This window comes from Mrakia frigida (genome assembly GCF_051309035.1).
Source record: "Mrakia frigida strain ATCC 22029 unplaced genomic scaffold BDY24scaffold_34, whole genome shotgun sequence".
Lineage (NCBI taxonomy): Eukaryota > Fungi > Basidiomycota > Tremellomycetes > Cystofilobasidiales > Mrakiaceae > Mrakia > Mrakia frigida.
Genome location: NW_027481247.1, coordinates 255,542 through 281,780, shown reverse-complemented (window position 1 = coordinate 281,780; position 26,239 = coordinate 255,542). Strand labels below are relative to the sequence as shown.

Below are 26,239 nucleotides of genomic sequence, written 5' to 3'. Positions count from 1 at the left end.
AAATATAAAAAACGGAAAAGTGTCTTCGAGGTCTGACCTTCCTGCTTCCTTCTCTCCTCCACCACTACCCTCCTCCCTCTCCCCGTTTCCCTTTTCCCCTTCGTTCTCTCCCTCTCTCTCCCGCTCTTCGGAGAGCTCTCCTCCCTTTCTTCCCTTCGACAACTCGAAGAGCTTCCCTCCCCGGCTCTCTCGTTCTCTTTTCGGACCGCCGCCATGTCGTCCTCCTCCTCCCTTCCTCCTCCTCCAGGGTTCTCAGCCGGTTCAGCTTCGACCTCCCTCCCTGCCAACCCTTCCATCGCCCACCCAGACCAGCAGCAGCAACCCTTCACCGATTCCAACGGAGCCGGACCTTCCTTTTCTTCCTTGACTCCCGAGCAGATTGAGCAGAAGAAGAGGAAGTGGATCTCGAACCAAACCAAGAGATGGGGAGAGAAGAGAAAGCAAGGAGGAGGAGGAGGTGTGGATGGAGGAAAACAGGTAAGCAGACAGTCTCGCTTCGTATAAAGATTACCTGGGCTGTCCAGGAGTGGTATACTGGGTGGATGGGAAGCTCTAAGAGGTGGTGGATCGAGCTCCAAGCGGTCGACTTGCACACGAGCTCGACCTTGCTCTTTCTTCCCTCTTCCTCTTCCACTTTCACTCTTGACTTTCTTCTGGGACGCTCAGAGGGACCCTAGAGCTCCTCTCGACCCGATCATGTACTTTTTATCTCGGAAAAGCTGACCGATTCACCTCTCCTTCCCTTCTTCCTTCCCTTTCCCTCCTCAGGACCTCCCTCCTGAGCACATCCGAAAGATCATGAAGGATCACGGAGACATGTCGTCCAGGAAGTTCAGGAACGACAAGAGAGTTCATCTCGGAGCTCTCAAGTACGTGCCTCACGCCGTCATGAAGCTCCTCGAGAACATCCCCAACCCTTGGGAGGTCAGTTTGAGCTTTCCTTCGAAACGCGTTCAGCCCTACTCTCTGAGCTCGTGCTGACGCTTCGTTTCTTTTCGTACTGCTACCTCTCGTCAACAGCAAGTTCGAGAAGTTTCGGTTCTCTACCACATCTCAGGAGCCATCACCTTCGTCAACGAGATTCCCAGAGTCGTCGAGCCCATCGTGAGTCTCTCCTTCCTCCTTCCTCCTTCCTCCTCCTCCTTCCTTCCTCCCTTTGATGGTCCCTCCTCCGAAGCTAACTTTCACTCGTCTTCCTCTTACCTACTACTAGTACCACGCTCAATGGGCTACCATGTGGATCGCCATGCGTCGAGAGAAGCGAGATCGTCGTCACTTCAAGCGTCTGCGTTTCCCTCCCTTCGACGACGAGGAGCCTCCTCTCGATTACGGAGACAACGTCCTCGATGTCGAACCTCTCGAGGCTATTCAGCTCGAACTCGATGACGAGGAGGATGCTGCCGTTGCAGAGTGGCTCTACGACCCCAAACCTCTCCTCGATACTCCTCACGTCAACGGATCAAGCTACCGACACTACTCCCTCACCCTCGAGCAGACCGCCAACCTCTACCGACTGGGTCGAGTCCTCCTCTCCGACTTCGCCGACAAGAACGCCTTCTACCTCTTCGACCTCAAGAGTTTCTACACCGCTAAGGCTTTGAACATGGCTATTCCTGGAGGACCCAAGTTCGAACGTGAGTCGCGCCTTCTCTCCCTTCCTCTTCCTTCTGCAGATTCGTCGAGCTGACTTGAGCTCCTCCTCTTCCTCTTCTAGCTCTCTTCCGAGTGAGTCTCTCGTCTTCAGCTCGTATCCTTCTTGCTCGCTCAAGCTGACCTACGCCTCGTTTCGATCTCGCAGGACATGGAAGCCTTCGACGAGGACTGGAACGAGTTCAACGACATCAACAAGGTCGTCATTCGACAGCAGATCCGAACCGAGTACAAGGTCGCCTTCCCCCACCTCTACAACTCCCTCCCTCGAGCTGTTCACATCGGAATCTACCACGAGCCCAAGAACGTCTACATCCGAACCGAGGATCCCGATCTGCCTGCCTTCTACTTCGACCCCCTGATCAACGTGAGCTCGCTCTTCTCTTGCCTCTCTCTCTCTAGATCCTCTCTAGATCAAGCAGCTAACCGCATCTCTTCCCTGTCCAGCCCATCTCTTCTCGAGCCGTCGAAGCCGCCAACCTCCCTCTCCTCTCCCACGAAGACTCGATCTTCGGAGCTCCCGACGAGGACGACGACGACTTCTTCCTTCCCGAGGCTTGCGCTCCCTTCCTCGCCGATCGAGATCTCAGCAACGACAACACCGCCGACGCTATCGCTCTCTGGTGGGCTCCTTACCCTTACGATCGACGATCTGGAAGGACTCGACGAGCTCAGGATATCCCTCTCGTCAAGGATTGGTACAAGGAGCATTGCCCTGCCGGACAGCCGGTCAAGGTCAGGGTTTCCTACCAGAAGCTTGTAAGTACCTCCAGCTTTCTTTTTGTTTCTGCAAGGGCCCAGACGAGGTCGAGTTGGGCTCGTTGAAGAAGGAGGGAAGGTAGGTTGAAGCGTCGAAGCTGACCACGCGTCCTCGTTTCTCTTCCCTCAGCTCAAAATCTACGTTCTCAACGCTCTCAAGCACAAGCACCCGAAGCCTCAGACCAAGAGGAACTTGTTCCGATCCCTCAAGAACACCAAGTTGTACGTCTCAGCTCTCCTCGATGCGAACGCTTTCGCCGACGCGTTTTCTGACCTTGGTCGTTCCTCCTCTTCCCCGTTCAACAGCTTCCAGTCGACGACTCTCGATTGGGTGGAGGCTGGTCTCCAGGTCTGCCGACAGGGATTTAACATGCTCAACCTTCTCATCCACCGAAAGAACCTGAACTACCTCCATCTCGATTACGTTCGTCTCTCTCTCGTTCCCTCTGTCTTCCTGTCTCGAAGCCTGAAGACTGACCTTCGTCCCGTTCTCCCTTCAGAACATGAACTTGAAGCCCGTCAAGACCCTCACCACCAAGGAGAGGAAGAAGTCTCGATTCGGAAACGCCTGTGAGCCTCGCACATTCTGGTCTTTCTCTCGTTCGCTTCAAGTCTCGTCGAATCTGACGCGTCTGTTCTTTCCTTCATTCAGTCCATCTCTGCCGAGAGATCCTTCGTCTCACCAAGCTCATCGTCGACGTTCACGTTCAGTTCCGGTTGGGAAACATCGATGCCTTCCAGCTCGCCGACGGTCTCCAGTACATGTTTGCTCACGTTGGACAGTTGACTGGAAGTGAGTCGGTCGAGTCTCACTCTCCCTTCCCTCGCCATCGCTGACCTTTCCGTCCCTTCCTCGCAGTGTATCGATACAAGTACAAGTTGATGAAGCAGATTCGAATGTGCAAGGACCTCAAGGTTCGTTCTCGATCCGTCTTCGTCGAAATCGCCCTCGCCGTCCTGCTGACTTCGTTCTTCTTCCTCTTCTTTCTTCGTCCCCGTAGCACTTGATCTACTACCGATTCAACACTGGTCCCGTCGGAAAGGGTCCTGGAGTCGGATTCTGGCAGCCTGGATGGAGGGTTTGGTTGTTCTTCCTTCGAGGTCAGTTCGGTTTCTTCCTTCGGCTCGAAAAGCTCTTGCTGACGACCTTCTTTCTCACCTGCAGGAATGGTCCCCCTTCTCGAGCGATGGCTCAACAACTTGCTCGCTAGGCAGTTCGAGGGGTGAGTCAATCAAGTAGCTTCGTTCGTTCGAGGAGGACCGAAGTTGACCCGCTTTCTTCGACGCGTCCTTTTTCAGACGTAACGCTAAGGGAATCGCCAAGACGTGAGTTTATCTTTCCTTGCATCTTTTTGGGAGACCTTCACTGACGAGCCTTCTTCCTTCCCACAGCGTCACCAAGCAGCGAGTCGAATCTGTGAGTTCATTCGCCTCGATCCGAAACAAAGAGAGAGGACCCGCCGCTGACCTTCGTCCTCTTCTGCCCTCCAGCACTTCGATCTCGAGCTTCGAGCTGCCGTCATGCACGATATTCTCGACATGATGTGAGTCTTTTCGGTGCCCTTCCCTCTCTCGAACCATCCCTTTCTGACTGATCGTCTTGTTTCGGTCTTTCCCTCCAGGCCCGAGTCGATCAAGCAGAACAAGGCGAAGACCATCCTTCAGCATCTTTCCGAGGCCTGGCGATGCTGGAAGGCCAACATCCCTTGGAAAGTTCCCGGAATGTTCGTGCAAAGTTTCCTTCGTCGTCTCCCCTTGTCGGCCCCTCGTCTTTTGCGTCCGTGCTCTTCTCGCTGACTCTCGCCCCATCTCTTTCCCCTACAGGCCCGCTGCCATCGAGAACATCATCCTCAGGTACATCAAGTCCAAGTCGGATTGGTGGACTTCCGTCGCTCACTACAACAGGGAGAGGATCAGACGAGGAGCTACCGTCGACAAGGCCGTGTACGTTCGACTTCAAACCTTCGCCTCTTTCCCTTCCTCCTTTTCGAGCGATAAGTTTCGGAAGTAGACTCTGACGACTTCCTTCTCCTTCCGACTCATATAGCGCCAAGAAGAACCTGGGACGACTCACTCGATTGTACCTCAAGGCCGAGCAGGAGTAAGTCGACTTCCAATCCCTCCGTCTTTCCTTCCTCCCGACTGACTTCGATCTTCCGTATTTTTTTCACAGGCGTCAGCACTCGTACCTCAAGGATGGACCTTACATCTCGTCCGAGGAGGCCGTTGCCATCTACTCGTCGGTCGTTCACTGGCTCGAGAGCAGGAAGTTCGGTGAGTCGCTTCTTTACTCTTCTTCGAGTCTCAATCTTGAGAGCTGACCCACTCGTACCTCCTTGCCCCATTCTCAGCTCCTATCCCCTTCCCGTAAGCTTTTCTTCCCTTCACTTTGGCGTCTCTCGACGAACCTTTCGTTCTGACCTCGTCCGCCTCACTTCTTCTCTCCCTCAGTCCTCTTTCGTACAAGCACGATACCAAGCTTCTCGTCCTCGCTTTGGAGAAGCTCAAGGAGGCATACAGTGTTCAGGGTCGACTCAACGCGTCGCAGAGGGAGGAGCTGGCTTTGATCGAACAGGCTTAGTGAGTCGTCGAGTACTCTTCTTCCCCGCTCGTCTCGTGTTTCGACGAGCGAATCGATAGCTGATCCTTTTTCCTTTCTCTCTTTTCTTCCAGCGACAATCCTCACGAGTGTCTCTCGAGGATCAAGAGGCTCTTGCTCACCCAGCGAGCTTTCAAGGAGGCCGGAATCGAGTTCTTGTGAGCCTCTTCCTCGTCGTTCTGGTTCGAGACGCTTCGAGCTTCAGCTGACTTCTTCTCCTTCTTCTTTTCACAGCGACACGTACGATAAGCTCATCCCTTGCTACGACATTGAGCCCGTCGAGAAGATCACCGATGCCTACCTGTTCGTTCAATCGTCCTGCTCGAGCTTCATCGAAACCTCATGCTGACCCTCTCCCCTCTCCCTTTCCCGAACTGCAGCGATCAGTTCCTCTTCTTCGAGGCCGACAAGCGAGGTCTCTTCCCCTCTTGGATCAAGCCCGCCGATACCGAACCTCCTCCTCTGCTCGTCTACAAGATGGCGCAGGGAATCAACAACTTGGTGAGTTCGAGCTTCGAGCAGCGTTCGGACGCGCCTTCAACTTTCATTGACTTCGACGCGTTCTTTCCTTCGTTTCACAGACCGACGTTTGGGAGACTGCCGACGGACAAGCCAACGTCATGATGGAGACCGTTCTCGCCAAGGTCTACGAGAAGATGGATCTCACCCTCCTCAACAGGCTCCTTCGGCTCATTCTCGACCACAACTTGGCCGATTACATCACTGCGAAGAACAACCCCGTCCTCACCTACAAGGACATGTCTCACGTCAACACGTTCGGAATGATTCGAGGTCTTCAGTTCTCGGCTTTCGTCTTCCAGTACTACGGTCTTGTTCTCGTGGGTCGCGTCGTTTCCCTTCTCGTTCGTTTGTTCGCCCTTGACTGACTTCTCCTTCCTTCGCCTTCTTCTTTCACTTTCAGGATCTTCTCATCCTTGGTCTCCAACGAGCCAGTGAGATGGCCGGACCTCCTCAGCTCCCCAACAACTTCCTTCAGTTCCGAGACACCGCCACGGAGACGAGGCATCCCATTCGACTCTACGTGAGCTCCTCCTCCCCTTCTCTGCGTCTGTAGAACCTTGAGGGCTGATCGATCCTTTCATTCACCATCCCTTCCTCCTTTTCAGACCCGTTACGTCGACAGGATCCACATCTTCTTCCGATTCGAGGCCGACGAGTCGAGAGATCTCATCCAACGATATCTGTCCGCCAACCCCGATCCCAACAACGAGAACGTCATCGGATTCAACACCAAGCGATGCTGGCCTCGAGATTGCCGAATGCGTCTCGTCAAGCACGACGTCAACTTGGGTCGAGCCGTCTTCTGGAACGTCAAGAACTCACTCCCGATGTCGCTCACGACCATCAACTGGGTTCGTCCTTTTCTCCTTCTCTCGTGCCGTCAAGATCTTCGAAGCTGATCTCCGTCCTCTTACTTCTCTCCTTCACCAGGACGACACTCTCGTTTCGGTCTACTCGAAGGACAACCCTCAGATCCTCTACTCGATGTGCGGTTTCGAGGTTCGAATCCTCCCCAAGATCCGAACTCTCACCGAGAGCTTCTCCCTCCAGGACTCCGTTTGGAACCTCAACAACGAGCAGACGAAGGAAAGGACCGCTCAGGCTTTCCTTCGAGTCTCAGACGAGGGAGTGCAGCAGTTCAACAACCGAATTCGACAGGTCCTCATGTCCTCGGGATCGACCACCTTCTCGAAGATCGTCAACGTGAGTTCTTCCTTCTTGCGCGCCCGTCCTCGGTGCGAAGCTGAGCTGATCGCTTCGATTGATGTCTTCGCTTCACAGAAATGGAACACCGCCATCATCGGTTTGATGACCTACTACCGAGAGGCTGTCGTTCACACGAACGAGTTGCTCGATTCGCTCGTCAAGGCGTGGGTCCCACCTTCTTCCCTCTCCTCCTTCTTCACGCTTCGTTCTCACTGACGTTTTCGCATCTCTTTTCCCTTTCTTTTATAGCGAGAACAAGATCCAGACTCGAGTCAAGATCGGATTGAACTCGAAGATGCCTTCTCGATTCCCTCCCGTCGTCTTCGTACGTCCTGCCTCCTTCTTCTCCTCGTCTCTCGATCTTTCTCGCTGACCTCGTTCTTTCTCGTTCAACAGTACTCCCCTAAGGAGTTGGGAGGTCTCGGTATGCTTTCGATGGGTCACGTTCTCATTCCTCAGTCCGATCTTCGATGGTCGAAGCAAACCGACGCAGGAGGAATCACTCACTTCCGATCTGGTACGTCTCTCCTTCGAGATCCCTTCACTCTTTCTTAATGCCATGCTGACTCTGAGCTACGTCTACTTCTACAGGAATGAACGGAGGAGACGACAACCAGTTGATCCCCAACTTGTTCCGATACCTTCAACCTTGGGAGGCTGAGTTCTTGGACTCGGCTCGAGTCTGGAGCGAGTACTCAATGAAGAGGAAGGAGGCTGCTGCTCAGAACCGAAGGCTTACGTTGGAGGATCTCGAGGACTCTTGGTTAGTCCTATCTCTCTCGTCGATTCGCGCGTTCGTCTCGTCTCGTCGAGCCTCGTTCTGATCTTTCTCGACGCGTCTTTCTTTCCACAGGGATCGAGGAATTCCTCGAATCAACACCCTGTTCCAGAAGGATCGACACACGTTGGCTTACGATAAGGTACGTAGCTTCGATTCGAGCCTTCTATCAGCCGAACGCACGCTGAACCTTCACCGTTTCTTCCCTCCAGGGATGGCGAGTCCGAACCGATTGGAAGCAGTACCAGCTCCTCAAGCACAACCCCTTCTGGTGGACATCCCAACGACATGATGGAAAGCTCTGGCAGCTCAACAACTACCGAGTCGACGTTATCGCCGCTCTCGGAGGAGTCGAGGGGATTCTCGAGCACACTCTGTTCAAGGGAACCTACTTGTGAGCCTCTCTTCCTTCGTTTCGTTCTCGCAGAGAACTGGTAGCTGATCCTTGCGTTTCTTTCCTTCCGTTCAGCCCTACTTGGGAGGGTCTCTTTTGGGAGAAGGCGAGTGGATTCGAGGACTCGATGAAGTTCAAGAAGCGTGAGTCTTCCGTTCCCACCGCGTCGAGAACCCGAAGTTCGAGCTGACGAGGTTCTTCGTCCTTTCAGTCACCAACGCTCAGCGATCCGGTCTCAACCAAATTCCTAACCGTCGATTCACCCTCTGGTGGAGTCCTACCATCAACCGAGCCAACGTCTACGTCGGTTTCCAGGTCCAGGTTCGTCTTCCGTTCTCGACTCGGTTCCCGTCACGTCGTCGAGGAGCTTCCTCTGACCTCCTTTCTCTCTTTCCTTCACAGCTCGATCTCACTGGTATCTTCATGCACGGAAAGATCCCTACCCTCAAGATCTCGCTCATTCAGATCTTCCGAGCTCATTTGTGGCAGAAGATTCACGAGTCGGGTGAGTGGGCGTTTCCTCTCTCTCGAGTTCGAGACGCGTCGTTGACCCCCTCGTTTTCTTTCCTCCTTTAGTTGTCATGGATCTGTGTCAGGTCTTCGATCAGGAACTCGAGGCTCTTCAGATCGAGACGGTTCAGAAGGAGACTATCCAGTTAGTCTCGTTTTCATTGCGATGCCGCATCTCCTGCTCTATTTCGCTGACCTCTCGTTTCCTTCTCCCTTCCTTCCAGTCCCCGAAAGTCCTACAAGATGAACTCGTCGGCCGGAGATATCCTTCTCTTCTCTGCCTACAAGTGGAACATCTCGCGACCTTCGCTCCTCACCGACACCAAGGACGTCCTCGACGGAACGACTTCGAACAAGTGGTGGTGTGACGTTCAGCTCCGATGGGGAGACTTCGATTCTCACGATATCGAGGTTCGTATCTTCCCCCTCTACTTCGCTGCCCGTCGAAGAGACGCTGACTTCTCCCTTCTTTCTCTTTAACAGAGGTACACCCGATCCAAGTTCCTCGACTACACGTCCGACTCGATGTCCATCTACCCCTCGCCTACGGGAGTCTTGATCGCCATCGATCTCGCCTACAACTTGCACTCTGGTTACGGAAACTGGTTCCCTGGAATGAAGCCCTTGATGCAGCAAGCTATGGGGAAGATCATGAAGGCCAACGTGAGTCGAGCTCTCCTTTTCCTAGACGTCGTTGAGGGTCACGCTGACTTCGACGCTTTCCTTGTTTCCTCCAGCCGGCTCTCTACGTTCTTCGAGAGCGAATCAGAAAGGGTCTTCAGCTCTACTCTTCGGAGCCTACCGAGCCTTGTGAGTTTATCTCAACAGCCTCATCATTTTTCCATCGGAGTCGAAACTGACTCGAACTTCGACGCGTCGTTTCCCTCCTTCAGACCTCAACTCGCAGAACTACTCGGAGCTCTTCTCCAACCAGATCATCTGGTTCGGTAAGTTAGCTCTCGCTCCTTCTTTCTTCTGAAGCTCAAGCTGACCGTCTGCTTCTACTCTTTTCAGTCGACGACACCAACGTCTACCGAGTCACGATTCACAAGACGTTCGAAGGAAACTTGACGACCAAGCCCATCAACGGAGCCATCTTCATCTTCAACCCTCGAACCGGTCAGCTCTTCCTCAAGATCATCCACACCTCGGTTTGGGCTGGTCAGAAGCGTCTCGGACAGCTCGCAAAGTGGAAGACCGCCGAGGAAGTCGCCGCTCTCGTTCGTTCGCTCCCCGTTGAAGAACAGCCCAAGCAGGTCATCGTCACCAGGAAGGGTATGCTCGATCCTCTCGAGGTTCATTTGCTCGATTTCCCCAACATCGTTATCAAGGGAAGTGAGCTTCAGCTCCCCTTCCAGGCTACGATGAAGATGGAGAAGTTCGGAGATCTCATCTTGGTACGTTCCTTCTTCCCTTCCTCGCTTCGAATCTCCCTTCGCTCTTGTGCTCACTCGTCTTTCCACTTCTTCGAACTCTCCAGCGTGCTACCCAGCCTCAGATGGTCCTCTTCTCGCTCTACGACGACTGGCTCAAGTCGATCTCGTCCTACACCGCGTTCTCTCGACTCATCCTCATCCTCCGAGCCCTTCACGTCAACAACGAGAAGGCTAAGATCATCCTTCGACCCGACAAGGCCACCATCACCGAACCTCACCACATCTGGCCTACGCTCAGCGACGAGGATTGGATGAAGGTCGAGGTCGCTCTCAAGGATCTCATCCTCACCGACTTCGGTAAGAGGAACAGTGTGAACGTCGCCTCCCTCACCGCTTCGGAGATTCGAGACGTCATCCTCGGTATGGAGATGTGAGTCTTCAACCCTCTCAGTTTCACTTCGACGAGCTCCGAGCTGACCCTCATCTTTCCTTCTCGTTCAAACAGCTCTGCTCCTTCGATCCAGCGTCAACAGATGGCCGAGATCGAGAAGTCGACGGAGGCTCAGGCTCAAATCACCTCGATCCAGACCAAGACGACCAACATCCACGGAGACGAGATCCAGACCGTCACGACCACCAACTACGAGCAGCAGGTGTTCTCGTCGAAGTCGGATTGGCGGTGAGTCTTCTCGATCGACTCGAAGACACGTCGAACGCTCACTGACTGGCCCCCTCTTTCCTTCTTTCTTGTCCTTTTCTTCCAGAGTCCGAGCCATCTCGGCCACCAACCTTCCCCTTCGAGTTCAGCACATCTTCGTCTCGAACGACGACGTCAAGGACGACGCTGGATCCCTTACCTTCGTCATTCCCAAGAACGTCCTCCGAACCTTCATCGTCAACGCCGATCTTCGAACGCAGGTCGCCGCCTACCTCTACGGATCGTCACCCGCCGACAACCCTCAGGTCAAGGAGATCAAGGCCGTCGTCTACGTCCCTCAGCGAGGATCCAACACCGCCGTCGAGCTTCCCACCCTTCTTCCCGAGCACGAGTTCCTCCTCCAAGGACTCGAGCCTTTGGGATGGATCAAGACTCAGTCGTCGGAGGTTCAGCATCTCGGTCCTGGAGACGTTACTGCTCAGGCGAAGATCATGAGGTGAGTTTGACTCTTCAAAGTCGTCCAAGAACGAAACAGCTCTGACTCCTCTTCGTTTCCCTCGATCCTTTCAGTGCCAACCCTACCTGGCTCCCCACTTCGATCTGCTTGACCGCCTCGTTCACTCCTGGATCCATCTCGCTCTCGGCTTGGGAGCTCACTCCCGCTGGATTCGAGTGGGGAAGGAAGCAGACCGGAGATTCGCTCGGACAGGCTCAGGGATTCTCTCCTTCGATGGCTAGTGAGTCGCCTTCGCCCTTTCCTTCCTCAATGAATCTCTTCAGACACTGACCGTCTACATTTTTTGCACTACAGCTCGAGTCCAACTCCTTCTCTCGGATCGAATCCTTGGAAGCACGATGGTCCCCACAGGAGACGTTTGGAATCACTCGATCGGACTCGCTCAGCTCTGGACTCCTACGATGCCTTACAGCATCACTCTCGGTACTCCCGCTCCCTTCTGGTCGCCGATCCAGTGAGTTTCCGTTTTATCTCGCAGGGAAGAAGAACTCGTCCTGACCCACCTCCTCTTTCTCTCCTCCTCTTCTCAGTCGACCGAGTGCTTTCCTCAACTTCGCTACGATGGAAGGAGAGGATGCCGCCGATCTCGAGGACAGCTTCGTGAGTCTTATCTCTTCCCTTTTTGTGTGCGGCAAAGTTGAGCTGACTCGATTCCCTTCTTCTCTCTTTGCAGGCGTGATCGTGTTTCGGGTCGTTTGGGTTTCTGCTCTCTTTTCTCGGTTTCTTCTCGTTACGTATCGCTCACGGAAATTTGTAATCGTCGTGTCCTTTTATCTAAGAATCTTGCATCTCACTCTCTAGTGACTCGGTCGAGAGAGGAGTCTCGAGCTCGACAACGGACGAAAACGTGCTGTTCTGCGTTTCGCTTCCCATCCCGACGATAGTAGCGACTGGTGAGCATTCATTAAGATCCCCGAGGTGTAGGCTAGCCAACCGAAGGAGACAAAAGAGATAAACTAAGTAAATAAGACCTTGTAGGTCGAGACGCGTCTCCGTCGCTGACAAGCCTCCTCTCCTCAACTTGTAGCTCCCTCCCGCCCATCTCCACCGGCATCCTGACCTATCGAATCTAATCTAGTCCTCGCAGTGAGAATCTTGTCCTCGGAAACCTCAGGTAGAGTCTTGAGCGATTTCGAGGGAGGTTTCGATCCACTGAAGACTTTGAGCTGGTTCGGCCACTTCCCGTCTGTTCGACCAGGGAGAATGAAAAGTCAGCATCCAAACCGTCGAGGACTGAACTCCGAGACGCGAGAGTGGGGCTCACACTTCCAACTCGATTTGTACTTCCGTCCGAGAACGAGAGGAATGAGGATGCGTCGAACTAGAGGGGAGAGGAGTGGCCATTCTCGTCCTGGTGGTGTGCTGATTATGAGAACGGCTGATGAAGAGGAGAGGAAATATGGGTTTCAGTTTGTGGACGGAGGATGAGGGGGAAGGGGACGGGGGTGGGAGTGGGAAGCGGGGAGGCGGGAACAGGACGCGTCGAATACGAAGGAAGAGTTGCACGAACGAAGAGCCGTGTAGAGGTGCCGCTTGTAGTCCTGCAAAAAAGGAAGTCAGCTCCCAAACAAAAGAGCTCGAGACGGAGGCAGCGAACCTTGATTATGTGCTTCTGCAGAGACGAGCCCTGTTTGTCCAAGTCCTTGGTCGAAAAGTGATCTCGAAGTATATCGGGATCGAGAGTGTTGAGTTCGTCGGCGAAGTGACTAGCGAGATGAACGGCGAAGAGATCGATGATGTCGGTGATGGTTTGGGCGTCGAAGATTGATGGATCCACGAGGCAGGCTCGAAGATAAAACTTGAGCGCCCTTATGCCGTCGTCGAACTGAGTGAGGCAACGAACACGGAGTCAGCTGGGCAGGAATTTGATAGGCCCGTGTATAGATATACTGACGCTCGCGTGCCCTTCCAGATTTGTCTGCATACTGATCGCTACTTCCTGTGGAAGCAACAAAACAAACGTCAGCAACCTTTCTCCACCTTCGTCTTCACCCTAATATTGAAAGGTGGACGGATCGAGTCGGAGAGAGAGAAAGAAGGACAGAAAAGCTCACGAGCGAGGGGAAGTAGTATTCTACGGGTAAGGGAGAGGAAGGAAGCGGTCAGAAACGGAACGAGACCGACCGAACGACGCGTCTCGCCGAAACCGAGCAAGCAAGACTGAGAACTCACCTTCTTCCAGATCGTGATGCGTATCAATTGCATGAACGACCGACGAAGCAAATTGAGAAAATGCTAATCTCTCCTCGGGTCCAACGACGAAAGGAGCGTGCTGAGATGGAAAACCAAACACGCAAGACGCGTTGAGTTTCGAGCTGAGGGTTTGTCGACTTCAAAATCAAGCTAGGCTCACTCTGTAAACCTGATCCAGCCCGTTCCACAGGGCAACATGGATGTTGCTCATCTCCCATCTTCAGCCAAGGGACAAGATCAAGAGGCGGAGGGGTCAGCTCAAGAAGACCGAGGAAGAAGAGAGGGGACGGGAGGGCAAAAAAAAAATGAGCTCACCGCGGTCTCCAGAAAGGATCAGCTGGAAGACGATCTCCAGCGTGAAATCTGCATAGATCCATACTCAAGACTACGTCCTTGTCGTCCATGATGTTGACCTTGATGCTGCTATCGAGAGCTTCGAGGGTTGAGAAGTGACGGACACTCGTCGGAGCGGTCGAATTGTTGCTGGTGCTGCTGAACTTGGAGCCAAGATGCTCTCGAACACTCGAGGCACCTCCTGCATCCGAGCTGAGGGAGCTGGTGGACTGACTGGGGGAGGGAGGGTTGGAGGTTCGACGATGGAAGGCGACGGGAGGATTTGGCGAGGGGAAGAGAGAGGTGGGCGAGGTGGGAGGAGAGATCATGTTCGAAATTTTGGAGGTTGGACCAGGGATCTCTTCGAGAAGGGGGGAGGGAGAGAGGGTGGAAGGAGTTGGAGGAGGAGAGATCATCGCTTGAGGAGGGGGGAAGATGGTCGTCGGGCGTGAAGAGCCGTTTCCGTTTTTTAAACAGGCGCGTTTTTTGAATGAGAGAGAGGCGGAGCTGAGTTTTCCCGTTCAGGAGAACAGCTTCAAGGAGTGAGGGGAAGGAAGTGAGAAGCTCGACAAACGCGGAGAGGAGGAAGAGTCGAGAAGAGATGGTCGGTTCGGCACGGAAAACGCTGCTAGACCTCCTATTTTTTGTTCCGTTTTTCGACGAGTTGGTACCCGCGAGAGGACTTTACAGGCTTGCTAATTGTTTGGACTGATGAATGTTGGGAGGAAAGCAGGAGAAGCTGAACGGAGGCAAAGGAGAGAAGGGGATCGTCGTGTCCGAGATCGCCAGTTCATTTCAGCCCTCTCCTTCCTTCCCTCCTTTCCTTCCTCCCTCCATCTCCTACTTTTTCCGATAAATGGTTCGACCAATCATCGACTACTCTCTCTACCTCGTAACGGGACGAGAATTGCTGCCAGAGGGGAAGGTGAGTCTCTACAGAACTTCTTCTCTCTTCGAGAACGGAATCGAGCTGACCATCTCCGCCCTTCCTTCCTTCCCTGTTGCCTCTCTCTCTCCCTCTCACGTCAGGACTATTACGAGTCGTTGGAACAGTCCCTTCAAGGAGGGGTCACCGTCGTACAGATCCGCGAGAAGACTGCGGATACGGGAGAATTCTACGAAGTTGCTCTCAAGAGCAAAGCGATCTGCGACAAGGTGAGCTCGACGCTCCTTCCTTCCCTTCTCCCTTTCAGCTCACCTTCTTCCCTCCTTTTTTCACCCCAGTACTCGGTCCCTCTCTTCATCAACGATCGTCTAGACGTCTTCTTCGCCGTCTCTCACTCCTCTCCTTCGCCACCTCTCGCTGGGATCCATATCGGTCAAACCGACCTCCCTCTTCCTCTCGCTCGTTCGCTTCTCGACAAGGCTGGCTACCCCGACGCCGTGATTGGAATCTCGTGTCAGACGCTGGCTGAGGCCAAGGAGGCTAAGAGGGTCGAAGCAGATTACGTGGGAGTGGGTCCGTGCTGGTGGACGGGGAGCAAGAACCTCAAAAAGGGTGTGCTGGGAGTGAGAGGAGTTGAAGAAGTAGTCCTTGCTTTCGGAGGACCTGCTGTCGCCATAGGTGAGCTTTATTTCTGACACTCTATCATCTGCAGGAGATCTCACATTCCGGTTGATTACAGGTGGAATCAAGTCTCCGAACCTGCCTCACCTCCTTCACGCCGCTCCTTCTCTCAGCGGAGTCGCCATCATCTCCGAGATCGTGGGAGCCCAGGATCCTACACCCATCTGTCAAAAACTTCAGAAGATCATCAAGTCGTACCGGACGGGCTCCTCTTCGCAACCGAAGGAAGTCAGGACGAAGGAGAACATCGCTAGCGGAGTCGCCGATCTGCTGAGTGTGCTGAGGAAGGAGGGTCCCGTCGTGAACGTGAGTAGCCTCTCTGGCTTCCTACTAGCTCCTTGAGCTGACGGTGCTCCTCCTGACTTCTTGTTCCAGCAACTTACCAACGTCGTCGTCGCAAACGGTCGGTTCCTGTCAATTATTTTCCAACGCGTCGAGCCGCTTCTCACTTCTACCTTTTCTTCCTCTCTTCTCTTCATCAGACTCGGCCAACGCCACGCTCGCTCTCGGAGCTTCCCCCATCATGGCTACTGTACCTTCAGAAGTCACGCAGCTCAGCAAGATCGTCGGTTCGTCCAGCTTCCCTCCTCTTTCGACTCGCCGGCGCTGATTTTTCCCTTTTCTTTCGCCCTTTTCCGACTGGAACCACTTCAGGAGCTTGCCTCGTGAACTTTGGAACGATCAAGGACATCGAAGGAATGCTCGCTGCTGGTTTGTTCACTCCCTCGACCCGCGTTCCTCGTTCATCGTGTCTGACGCGCATTTCTCTCTCTTTTTCCAGGTTACGCTGCCAACCAGAACGGAAAGCCTATCATTTTCGATCCTGTAGCTGTCGGCGCATCGGACCTTCGCCGGTCGTCGGCTCATGGTAAGACCCCTTCGGCTTCTTCGAGTCGTTTTCTGTTTCCCTCCTCTGACGCGTCTCCCCTCTCCTCCCTCGCAATCACAGAACTCCTCTCGACCTGGCAACCCACGATCATCAAGGGAAACGCCGGAGAGATTGGTGCCCTTTTGGGATCCACGGAGGTCACTACTCGAGGTGTTGATTCCGGAGCAGGAGGTTTCAAGGATCCTGCAGCGATCGTGAAGACGCTGGCGAGGAAGGAACGTGAGTCTCCCTTTATCCTCTCCTTTTCTCTGCGATTTTGGGGTATTCGAACGACGACCTGACTTCTTTCCGTCTTCTGTAGGCTCGGTGGTCGTCATGACGGGCGAAGTCGACTGGATCTCGGACGGAGAGACCGTCGTCAAGCTGAGCAACGGAAACCATCTCGTTCGTCCTCCTCCCTTTCTTCTCGTCCTCTTTTTCGACTTCGGGACCTGATCATTTCCCTGCAATTTTTGCTTCACAGCTCGGAGTTATCACTGGATCCGGCTGCATGACTGGAACCCTCGTCGCCTGCTTTGCTGCTGCAGCTCGTCTCGCTTTCCTCGCCTCCAACACCGAGGCGATTCCAGGTCGACTGGTTCAAGGCGATATGTTCCTCGGCGCCATTGCTGGGTCAGTTCATCTCCTCACTGTTCACTCTCTTCGTCACCCTGAAACTTCGCTGAACCTCTCTCCTTCCTTGTCGAAAGGGTTCTCGCAATGACTGTCGCCTCCGAGGTTGCCGCTGAACGACCTGATGTGAAGGGACCCAACACTTTCCGGTCGGCCTTGATCGACGAGATGTACAACCTCACGGGAGAGGAAATCCTCAAGAGGGCCAACATCGAGGTCTTCGCTTGAACGCGGAAGGAAGGACGGAGGAGGCGAGTTTCGAGATCTCAGATGAAGGAAGGTGTTGATTTGAATGAGTAATGTAGGCAAACATCACTCGAGTAGGATCAATCGGGAAGAGAGCTTTCGTAGGCCAGGATCTTGCTGAAAGGGGAGTGGAAGAGAAACAACGAGCGGTCGAAGGAACGACGTCGCATCCCTTCTGTCTTCCCTTTCCGTTTTCAAGGATGACGAACGAGGCACGCATATCGTTAGATCTGAAAAAGGTTACTGAACCGCAACAAAAGAGCTGACGAGCAAAAATCAAGTACTCGAAGGAGGAGGAGCAGGAGCGAAACGAGGGTAGGACGACGAAGACGAGGCGAAGTTATTGGGGTTCGGGAGAGCGAATCTAAACTTGCTCGGGAAGTTGCAGTCCTGAGGTTGACCTGAGATGACCTCGTCGAGTAAATTTGCGAACATTTTCCCCTGCCTGTGTCCGAGAGGCAGTCGATCCCCGACTCGAGCCATGGCGTTTCTGAGGAGAAAGAGAGAAGAAAGACAAGGGAAGAGGGGAGACCGTCAGATCGAAGCGAGGAAGAAAATCGGAGAGAAAAGCAAAGAGTTTTGGGGGCTCACTGGAAGACTTGAATGTCGCAGAGAATCGAAGCGAGTTCCGACGTCTCGTTTTGGACAAGTGCGTTCTGAAGGAAGCGAAGGAGAGTCCTGGCTCCGAGGTACCATGCCGTGAGCTGGGAGTGTCGTAAGGGAACCTCATCAGCGCGTGTAAGAGTACAGTAAACGAGATGGAGACATGGTGACTAACCATGAACGGATGCAAGAGAGAGAACTGGAAGGTCGTTCGTGAAAGAGCATGGACATGCTCGAGCAGCCCTCGGACCGCATCTCGGAGGTGAGGTATCGAAGGGTCGAGAGGGTTGGTGGCTGAGTAGAGAAGAAAGGTCCAAGAAACGTATATCAGCGTGCTGGTCCAGTGAAAACTGAACGGTGGGGGCGAAAGAGGAAGGGAAGAAGAGGAGAGGAGGGAGACGGGATCGGCAAGACTCACGATCCCAGTATCGATCGTGAAGTTGGATCATCGCACTAAGAGATTCAGATGAAGGTACGTCAGAAATTTCAAAGAAAGAAGAGTAGAAAACACGAGGACTCACACGTGGGGTACGGCTTGGGCGAGGAGAACGTCCCTGTCGATCGAAAGGCCGTGAGCGTCGTCGCTAGGGATGTACGGCGTTTTGAACGGAGCTGGATATGACGCTCTTTCAGAATCGAGCAGCGAAGGAGAAGAGTCAGTTGAGATCGAGACTAGGAAGATGAGAAGCCGACGCGTCGACGAAAGTCTCGCTCACTTGTGACGGAAAAGCAACGCGTCGAGATGCTTGAACTGATCTCCCTCCCTCGGGTTCTCGTGGCTCTGCATGTCCTCTCGACGAACGAACTCGGTGATGTGACGAAGAAGAAGAGTAGCTCTGCAAGGCAGAAAAAAAGCGACGCAACGAAAGGTCAGCTCTTCGTTCTTCGAAGATCGTTTCGTTCCAAATTCTTGCGTTCGAGCCGCTGCGGCTCACTTGGCGAAAAGAGAGAAAGGCGAGGAGTGTTCTGGCGGGTGTTGAGTGAAGATGCCTGGGGTGTCTCCAAATTGAGAAGCGGGAGCAAGAGGAGGCTGTTCGGAGCGGGGAGGTCAGCTCCGGCGAGAACGAGAACCGCACGAGAACGAGCTCACATCGAACGAAACGTTGGCGTGGCAGCTTGGCAGAGGGATCCACTGTCGAATGAAAGAAGCGAGGTCAGTTAAAGGCGTCAGAAGAAGGACGGAAGGAAGGAGGGAAGAGCTCACGATGTCGGTCGGCGTGAGCGTTCCTTGCCAACCGGAAGACGCAGAGCTCCAAGAGTCTACGCAGAAGACACTGAAAGAACGAGAACGAGGGAATTCAGCTTGAGCCACAGGGAGCTGACGACGAGAGACGCGACTGACGCCCAAAACAGATTTCGTCTCTCCGTCTCCTCGATTTGATCCTTCGCTGCGAAAGTGAGCGAGGTAAGGAACAAGGCTTCAGTCAACGAGAGTTCAAGAGCGGATGAAGGCAACCAATAATTACCAGGTGGGACGAGACTGGATTTCTGTACAGTTCGTCGATCTAAATGAGGTCGAGCGTTGAGGTCGAGAGGAATGCAGAGTCTGAGATCGAGCGAAACAAAAGGTCAGCCACGAAGAAGTGAGACGGAGAGTATTCGGAGATGCAGACTTACCTAGTCATGAGAGCAAGAACCGACCAAGACTCGAGCCACCGAGCATGCTGCTGCTGATACTGAGAGAGGAAGAGGAGGGCTTGGACGGCCTCGAGCCAATGCTGTGGTTCGTTCATGACCTTGTCGACGTATAGTCTACACCATGTCCCGTGAATTTGACCAAAGTCCTGAGAAAGAAAGAGGGGAAAAACGAAGAACGAGAGTCAGTCGGAGTCGCGTCGTCTCGTCGAAACGAGTCGTTCAAACAACACGAAGCGAGAACGATGTGGAAGAAACGCGTACCTCATCGACTCCTCTCGTAGTACCAGGAGGTGGAGGACCATACCCATCCCACTTGGGATGGATCGCATCCGCCTTGAGTTCGTTGCGATCAGCGTCGGACTGCGAGCATTGTTGAGCTCGGTCGTGAGCTCTCTTCCAGTGAAGCGGCGTATCCGAGACTGGAACGAGGACGAGTTCGCCGATATACCGGCAGCTGACAGCACAGATTGCGTGGAGAAGACCTGAGAGTGAGGAAGGGTAAGAGAAAGGGGGAGGTCAGGAGAGAAAAACGCGTCGAGCGAGTGCGAAGAAAGAAAGGCTCACAGGGATGACTTGAGCAAAGAAGGAAGGAGTTGCAAAGGTCAGAACCGAAGCTAAACGAGATACTTGGGAGGGAGACGGCTCACGGGAAGTTCTTGTGCTTGGGAGGGAGAGCGAGACGAGCGAGGAATCGAGGCTTGTTGAGGACGAGGTTGGCGAAGGGAACAGCGGTGAAGAACGCCTCGACGATATGCTCGAGCTTTCCAGGACTCGGTAAGTGTGAGGGCCATCTGTTGGAAGCGAGCACAGAGGTAAGCAGCTGTTTCGAAATAACGAGAGACGAGGAAAGAAAGGGACGCACGCCGGCCAGAGGAGCTGAAGGAGGAAGAGATCCTCTCCTCCCGCCATTGCTACTCCATGATCTCCAACTTCCATCTCCACTCCTAGTCCACCTGGTACCGCACCGTTGAGGATCCCTTCGAGACTCGAAACTCCTTCGTGACGATCCTCTAACAACTCCTCGAGGGACGGCCCCGTCACGCTCGAAGTCCTCGTCGTCGCGCCTCCTCCTCCTCTTTCCTCTCCGGCTGCTGGCGAAAGGAAGGTTGACTCTGGAGCCGACATCGAAGCTGAGACTGAAGGCGAAGGGGTGGGGACTGGTTCCGGTGGAAGCTGGAAGGGAGGAAACGGTTGGTAGATGGATGGAGAGGGGTTCGACCAAGGTTCCGACGCGACTCCTCCGAACTGCTGATGACGCTGAAGTGGCGAGTTGGTGGGAGGGAAGAACGGTGGTTGTCTGTTGGTTTGATAAGGATGAGGGAAAGGAGAGTATCCGTTGCCGACGACGAAGGTTCGAGACGAGGAGGAGGAGGACGAAGGGTCGTGGTGCTGGGGAGGAGGAGGAAGAGGAGGAAGAGAGAAGGGCGGGAAGTGTGACGATGGTCCTGGGGATCCGAGAGGTGGAGGAGTTGGTTCGTAGGAGTGACCTTGCCATGTAGGAGGGGGTAGAACTCTAGACTCTCCTGCTCTGAGAGGACTCTCGATCCCTCCTAATCCGAAGCTGAAGCTAGGCAGACTCGTCGACCCAGATCCTGCGTCTCCCGATCTCGACGATGATAATCCAGCAGCGTTCTGATCTCCTCCTTGGATGTTCTGTCTGAAGAGCGAAGTTGATCCTGGGGATCCTGTTCCCTGTCCGACTGCCATCTTGAGCATTCCTTCGAGCTGTTGGACGCGACTCTCGAGCTCGCTCACTCTCTCGACGGGAGGACGCGGTGTGGCTGCAGTTGGTTTGGGTTTGGAGGATGAGGAAGAGGAAGAGTGACCATTGGGCGAGGTAGTCGAGGTGGGAGGTTCTTCGTAGACGCATTGAGGGTAGGGTGGAGGTTGCTGATGAGGTTTCAGGTGACCTGAGAAGCAGGACGAGAGGGAAGAAGGGGACGAAAGGACAGCGAGTCAGCACCGAGAAAGCAGTGGACTGGCTCGACTTTGAGTAGGATTTCGTTCTTCCTGTATATGAGATGTGTAGATGAGTCACTCACTAATGATATGGTTGTGAGATCGGATGCAAGTTCCACAAGCTGGACGAAGAGCGTCGCATCTGAAGGAAGAAGGGAAGGAGAAGGCGGTGAGTTTCGAGGAAAGGCCAGGCTCTCCTCCTTCGATTCAACTCAACACGACGCACCTCATTCGTCTCTTTCGACACTGAAGGATCATCCGAGCAACAGGAAGCGCATCAAGTTAGTTGTCTGAGCTCAAGAATCTATACCAAGAAAGGAGAGGAAGGGCTGAAGTGACGAGCTCCTCCCTCCCTCCCTCCTCCTCCCTTCTTGCTGTTCACTCACCGAGTCGCAGGCTTCAAACCTCTTGAGCGCATTCGCCTTCTTCCCAGATCCTCTAGGCTTCTTGATCTCTGCTCCCGATCCATCCTCGGACGTCGACGTCGTAGCCTTGGGCATCCTGCTTCGAGAGAGAAGAAGAAGGGAAGGGAGGGAGCAAAGGTCAGCTCTCTGTTTCTTTGCCCTCGGTCCACCACGCCCGCTTCTCGTCCTCCGAGCTCTCGAGGCCTTCAAACTCAGTTTGGCTGAAGGGGGAGGCAACCTCAGACTCGTCGAGATCCTCTCTGGCACTCACTTCGACAAGTTAGGAAGGTCGAGGGTGGAGGGAGAAGAAGGGAGGAAAACAGAGCGACCGAATTGGCCAGCCGAAAGGTCGGTCGAGATTCGAAGCCTCCTCATCCTTCTTCTATCGAACTCGCTTTTTTCGTACAGAAGGTATCATGGATCAAGATCTGAGGGGTGATGAGACTATGTATGTTTTGTGAGACTGCGGGTCGAAAAAATCTATCCTCTAAAGGCGTTCGCCCTCGAAACGAAACCAAACTCGCTCGGGAACTTTTGCTGGCAAGCAGGGGAGGAGAGGGTTTCCGTTAGGAGGTTATCGAGCATGACGCACTGTCGGACTCCAAGGGGAAGTCGCTCGCCGACTGAAAAGAGGAGGGAGGAGGAGTCAGTCTGCGGGAAGAGACGTGGGACTTCGACGCGTTGGGCGTTGAAAAACTCACCTCGAGTGATCGCCGATCTACAGAAGGAGAAAGGAGGAGGACAAGAGTGAGCAAAAACGAGGATGGAAAGGAGGAAAAGGTGAGAGAAGACGCGACGACGAACCTGAAGACGCCAATCTCCGCCAGCAACGACTGGGCCTGGTTGAGATCCGAAAGCTCGATGGCAGCTTTGAGGAAGGTGATGAGGCACTTGGCACCGGAGAACCTGGGAGCGAGAAAGGGGAAGGAGAAAGGTCAGAAAGGAGGGGAGAAGAAATCAGCGTGGAAGGCGTCGATACTCACCAAGCAAACGTCTATTGATCAAAGGAAGAGAAGTCAGCGAGGAACTCTACAGGGCCGAAAATACTGAAGAAGCTTGGTCGATCGACTCACCAGGAAAGGTAGAAGCAGAGCGAAGTCGAAGTTCGAGCGACAGAGGACGTGGACTTGATTGATCAATCCTGATAGTGCGTCGCGAATTGGGTACGACGAGAGGTCGAGAGGATCGAATCCTGTAGTCTCGAATAATTCGGTTTCATCAGTAGTTGAGAATGAGGAAGCTTGGAGAAAACTGAACGGACCCTTGTAGTAAGGATCATGAAGGGTAAGACGCGCTCTGTAACGAGAGGGAAAGGGCAAGTCAGATCGAGAAAGGAAGAGTTGGATTGCAGTAGGTATAGACTCACACATGAGGCAAAGCTTGGGCGACAACTAGGTCACGATCGATGGCCATCCCATCTCCTCCTTGATTGAGGATGAAGGAATCGTTCGAGAACGCCGGAATCGATTCCCTGCGAACGACGCGAAAGACGGCAAACAAAGTGAGCTCTCGAAGCACACCAACTTTGAAAGAAACCTCCAGACTCACCTAAAAGCGGTAATCAACGAATCGAGATCCCTGAACTCGGCTCGACCTCGAGGATCGACGTCCTTTCCAGTCACTCTCACAAAGTCAACGACTCGACGGAGGAGGACACTTCCTTTGACGTTCAGACAAAAGGAGTTGGCGTGTTCGGTGGGATGAAGTGCGAAGATGATGTCGGGGGAGTCCCCGAATTGAGAGGGTGGTGGTGGTGGACGCTAGGAAAAGCAAAGAGAGAGGGGGGAAAAGAGTCAGACGATGGAACAACGCTTCCCGTTCGAGAGGGAAGGACCCGACATAAAGACAGCGTGGGACGTACGTCGATGGGGAAGTTCGCTTGAGAAGTCGGGAAAGCAACTCGCTGTTACAGGGAGGAAGGAGCAGTCAGCAAACGCAAGCTTGAGCGAGAAAAGAAGGAAGAAGAGAGTGCAAGCTCACGATGTTGTTCGTCTCGTAGCCTCCTTGTAGCTGAGTCGAAGCCGATGCGTAGGTATCAAGGCAAAGAATGAGCCAGAACACTGTAGAGGTAAGAAGGCCAGGACGTCAGCATCGAGGACGGACGAGGACGAAAGCACCGACGCGTTGTGTGATACTCACGATTTTGTCGCTCCACTCGCTCGATCTCGTCCTTGGCTGATGATGAAGTGTAGCACGAGAGCCAATGATGGTCAGAGGGGAGTGCAGTGTGGATCGATCGAAGAGACGAGAAAGAGAAGGAGGACGAAAGCTCACGCGATGCGGCGATGTTCCCTCGAACGCTGCCAGGAGTAAACTTCCTTCCGAGAAAGGTTTCAACGTGAAGGGGGGCATTGAGTCCGAGAGGTATAGCAAGTCTGCAGGAGGGAAAGAAAGGTCAGCTCGATGACCTCGAGAGAGACGAAAAAGAGACGAAAAAAGGTTTGGAAGGATACGAACCTCACCATCGACCCAACAGCACTCCATGCTCCCAACCATAACCCATGCTGATGATAGTAGTGCGTTAACACGAGTAGCGACTGAGTAGCCTCGAGCCAGTGCTCAGGACAGTGTCGTGCCTGACAACAAGGGAAACGCGTCAGTTTCAATCATCGAGCGTCGCTCTCGTTCGAAAAAACTCACTCGATCGACGTATGAATTCGACCAAAAAGCGTGGATCTGTCCAAAGTCCTCGTCGAGTCCCTTCGTGAACTCCGTGGGACGAGGTCCGACTCCGTCCCAGCTCGGCTGACCCAAGAGGTCGTTCTTGCTCGTCGCCTCCTGACTGGGAGGGAAGAGAGTTGCTGAAGGCGGTACCAAGACGAGTCCTCCTACGAATCGAGCAGTAGCAGCGCATATAGCATGGAGCAGACCTGTTTGGTAAAGAGTGTGAAAAGAGTGGGAAGACGAGGTGTCAGCGATGGTCGTCGACGAGGGAGCAAAGAAGACCGACGAACACGGATGGGGAAAGTTGTGGTGGGTTGGAGGTAGGTTGAGACGAGAGAGGAACCGAGCCTTGTTGAAGATTTGATTGGCGAAGGGAGAGAACTTGAAGAAGTTGTTGACGCTGCGAAGGTGGGAGAACAGTCAGCACGAGAGACGCGTCGCGTCGAAATCGAAATGAGCTCACATGTGCTCGAGTTTTCCTGGTGGTGGAAGATGAGGTGGCCAGCTGTAAGGAAGAAGGGTATCAAATCGACTGGACTCGATGAAGGTAGCAGGAAAGCTACGAACCCTGGCCAGAGGAGCTGAAGGAGAAAGGTTGAAGAAGAGTCGTCGTTCGTTCCCGCCTCGCCCATTCCAACTGTCGAAGTTCCTTGTCCGTTCGACGGTCCAGGAGCACTGAGATCAACTCCCATCCCAGCCAAAAATCCTTGAAGCTGCTCTCCTTCCTCGTCCACGACGTCCTCAGGCGAATCCTCGAACCGCGGCCTCTTCGAGTCTGGTTTCCGAACGTCCGAAACTTCTGCTGACGATGAGTAGGGAGGAACGAAGTTGGCGGTGTTGTAGCCGTTGCCGTTCGGGATGTAGGGGTAGAGGTTGTTCTGTATCGGCGATGGGTTGAAGGGAGGAAGAGCGTAGTTGTTGTGAGGGAGGTAGGATGAGCTCGGGGAGGGGAGGTACGGTTGAATCGGTTGGAAGGTCGTTTGCAAGGGATGAGGAGAGGGTGCTGGATGGCGTGAGATAGAAGGAGGTTGCTGGAAAGTAGGGTAGAAGGGTGTAGAGGTGCCTGGGTACGACGAGGGTGAGGAGGAGGAAGATGGGTAGTTGGAGGAGGACGGGAGCGAGTTGTTGACGAGCGGAGGAGGGTAAGGGTTGAAGTTTGGAGAGTCGAGCTTTGGTGGTCTCCAGTCTTGACGAGGAGCTACTGATGGTGTTGGAGCTGTGATCTTGGGTTCCTTGGGAGAGCTGGACGAGTCGAGGGTCTCAGGATCGTCGTAGGAGCAGACGGGATACACTGGAGGAGCTCTTCCGGGCTTGAGGTGCTCTGAAAGAAAAGAGAAGAGAGTGTTTGTAGGTGCGAGAGAGTCCAGACGAAGAGATCGAAAAGACGTACGCATAGCATGGTTGTAGGATCTTATGCAGGTGGCACAAGCAGGTCGAGCGGCGTCGCAACCTAGGAAATGGAAGGAGAGGAAGGGTTCAGCTCGACCTCGGCTCGACCCTCCCTCCTTCTTCAAGCGATCAAAGACTCACGAAGCTTCCTATCTCGACACTGTGGAACAGTAGCAACAGGAACGAAGTCTCAGCTCATCTGCACGGATGTTTACATCGTTCAGCTCGGAACAGGAACGAGAAAAGAGAAGCAAAAAGTCGAGCTGCTCTGTCCCCTCCGTTTGATCCTCCCCTCCTCCTTCGCTCCGACTACTATGTACTCACCGACTGACAAGCCTCGTTCCTCTTAAGCCCTCTAGGCTTCTTTTTAGGCTTCTCCTTCTCTACTTGAATCATTCCTTTATCTCTTGATCTGATCGAAAAGCTAAGGAAAGAAGGATCAAAAGATCAGCCCTTCTCCATCCTCTCTTCTCAACCGAGGCATCGCTTCGGGGGGGAAACCGACAACCATTCTTCGACTCCTTGGCTGCCTATGCATGAAAGAGGGAATGATAAACAACTCACAGAGTAAGTCAAGATGTTGGGGCGAGACGGGAAGAGGAAGGAGGGTTTTGGGAGGGTGACCGTTGGAGGGGAAGGGAGAAGAGGGAGGAGGGAGCCCAAGCTCGAAGCTCGAAGGTTGTTGGGGCCAGAAGGAGGAGAATGACCGGTCAAAGGATTCGGCGTAACTCATCAAAACGGGAGAAAATCTTCTTCTTTCATGCATCAGGATC

General features: G+C 53.8%; 5 protein-coding genes across 5 annotated transcripts; 2 read left to right on the top strand and 3 right to left on the bottom strand.

The window, feature by feature from the left end:
- The first annotated feature begins 64 nt into the window (after nt 1-64).
- On the top strand, nt 65-11,762 carry PRP8 (U4/U6-U5 snRNP complex subunit PRP8). Its single transcript, XM_076637945.1, has 52 exons — nt 65-477; nt 769-924; nt 1,021-1,104; nt 1,214-1,634; nt 1,715-1,725; nt 1,799-2,017; nt 2,098-2,409; nt 2,540-2,631; nt 2,716-2,833; nt 2,910-2,979; nt 3,062-3,202; nt 3,269-3,324; nt 3,411-3,510; nt 3,575-3,632; nt 3,709-3,735; nt 3,802-3,826; nt 3,901-3,953; nt 4,032-4,133; nt 4,234-4,353; nt 4,457-4,510; nt 4,583-4,683; nt 4,761-4,776; nt 4,861-4,989; nt 5,083-5,166; nt 5,243-5,311; nt 5,389-5,509; nt 5,590-5,847; nt 5,931-6,050; nt 6,136-6,381; nt 6,461-6,733; nt 6,812-6,900; nt 6,986-7,061; nt 7,133-7,253; nt 7,328-7,499; nt 7,590-7,656; nt 7,727-7,908; nt 7,984-8,051; nt 8,120-8,229; nt 8,311-8,413; nt 8,485-8,563; nt 8,643-8,829; nt 8,902-9,081; nt 9,156-9,228; nt 9,312-9,365; nt 9,433-9,815; nt 9,899-10,224; nt 10,300-10,473; nt 10,559-10,948; nt 11,023-11,189; nt 11,264-11,423; nt 11,500-11,569; nt 11,643-11,762. The coding sequence occupies exons 1-52, from the start codon at nt 214-216 to the stop codon at nt 11,646-11,648; spliced, it is 7,137 nt and encodes a 2,378-aa protein (XP_076493542.1). The 5' UTR covers nt 65-213; the 3' UTR covers nt 11,649-11,762.
- Nucleotides 11,763-11,856: 94 nt separating this feature from the next.
- Nucleotides 11,857-14,078, bottom strand: BDY24DRAFT_400332 (hemerythrin domain-containing protein). Its single transcript, XM_076641943.1, has 9 exons — nt 13,478-14,078; nt 13,323-13,380; nt 13,142-13,241; nt 13,024-13,043; nt 12,864-12,908; nt 12,567-12,794; nt 12,480-12,510; nt 12,234-12,347; nt 11,857-12,155 (listed from the first exon to the last, which is right to left on the bottom strand). The coding sequence occupies exons 1-9, from the start codon at nt 13,909-13,911 to the stop codon at nt 11,986-11,988; spliced, it is 1,200 nt and encodes a 399-aa protein (XP_076493541.1). The 5' UTR covers nt 13,912-14,078; the 3' UTR covers nt 11,857-11,985.
- THI6 (bifunctional hydroxyethylthiazole kinase/thiamine-phosphate diphosphorylase) lies at nt 14,061-16,831 on the top strand. Its single transcript, XM_076644049.1, has 12 exons — nt 14,061-14,420; nt 14,525-14,650; nt 14,720-15,059; nt 15,121-15,368; nt 15,438-15,465; nt 15,545-15,631; nt 15,717-15,773; nt 15,844-15,930; nt 16,012-16,170; nt 16,253-16,335; nt 16,415-16,563; nt 16,641-16,831. Exons 1-12 carry the CDS (start codon nt 14,352-14,354, stop codon nt 16,789-16,791), a joined length of 1,584 nt encoding a protein of 527 aa, XP_076493540.1. The 5' UTR covers nt 14,061-14,351; the 3' UTR covers nt 16,792-16,831.
- Nucleotides 16,832-17,085: 254 nt separating this feature from the next.
- On the bottom strand, nt 17,086-21,509 carry BDY24DRAFT_418102 (uncharacterized protein; the record flags this gene model as incomplete). Its single annotated transcript, XM_076643801.1, has 19 exons — nt 17,086-17,299; nt 17,401-17,513; nt 17,588-17,706; nt 17,831-17,865; nt 17,934-18,038; nt 18,129-18,248; nt 18,348-18,442; nt 18,503-18,544; nt 18,617-18,686; nt 18,755-18,800; nt 18,879-18,958; nt 19,069-19,196; nt 19,312-19,532; nt 19,615-19,622; nt 19,698-19,841; nt 19,913-20,960; nt 21,093-21,151; nt 21,236-21,255; nt 21,396-21,509. The coding sequence occupies 19 exons, from the start codon at nt 21,507-21,509 to the stop codon at nt 17,086-17,088; spliced, it is 2,781 nt and encodes a 926-aa protein (XP_076493539.1).
- Nucleotides 21,510-21,815: 306 nt separating this feature from the next.
- On the bottom strand, nt 21,816-26,108 carry BDY24DRAFT_400317 (uncharacterized protein). The gene is made up of 21 exons (XM_076641942.1): nt 26,031-26,108; nt 25,791-25,890; nt 25,608-25,626; nt 25,468-25,527; nt 24,645-25,398; nt 24,541-24,582; nt 24,368-24,477; nt 24,054-24,283; nt 23,871-23,989; nt 23,688-23,788; nt 23,553-23,588; nt 23,394-23,473; nt 23,275-23,316; nt 22,962-23,173; nt 22,780-22,884; nt 22,675-22,709; nt 22,487-22,605; nt 22,397-22,407; nt 22,218-22,319; nt 22,115-22,131; nt 21,816-22,036 (listed from the first exon to the last, which is right to left on the bottom strand). The coding sequence occupies exons 2-21, from the start codon at nt 25,860-25,862 to the stop codon at nt 21,894-21,896; spliced, it is 2,409 nt and encodes an 802-aa protein (XP_076493538.1). The 5' UTR covers nt 25,863-25,890; nt 26,031-26,108; the 3' UTR covers nt 21,816-21,893.
- Nucleotides 26,109-26,239: the final 131 nt, after the last annotated feature.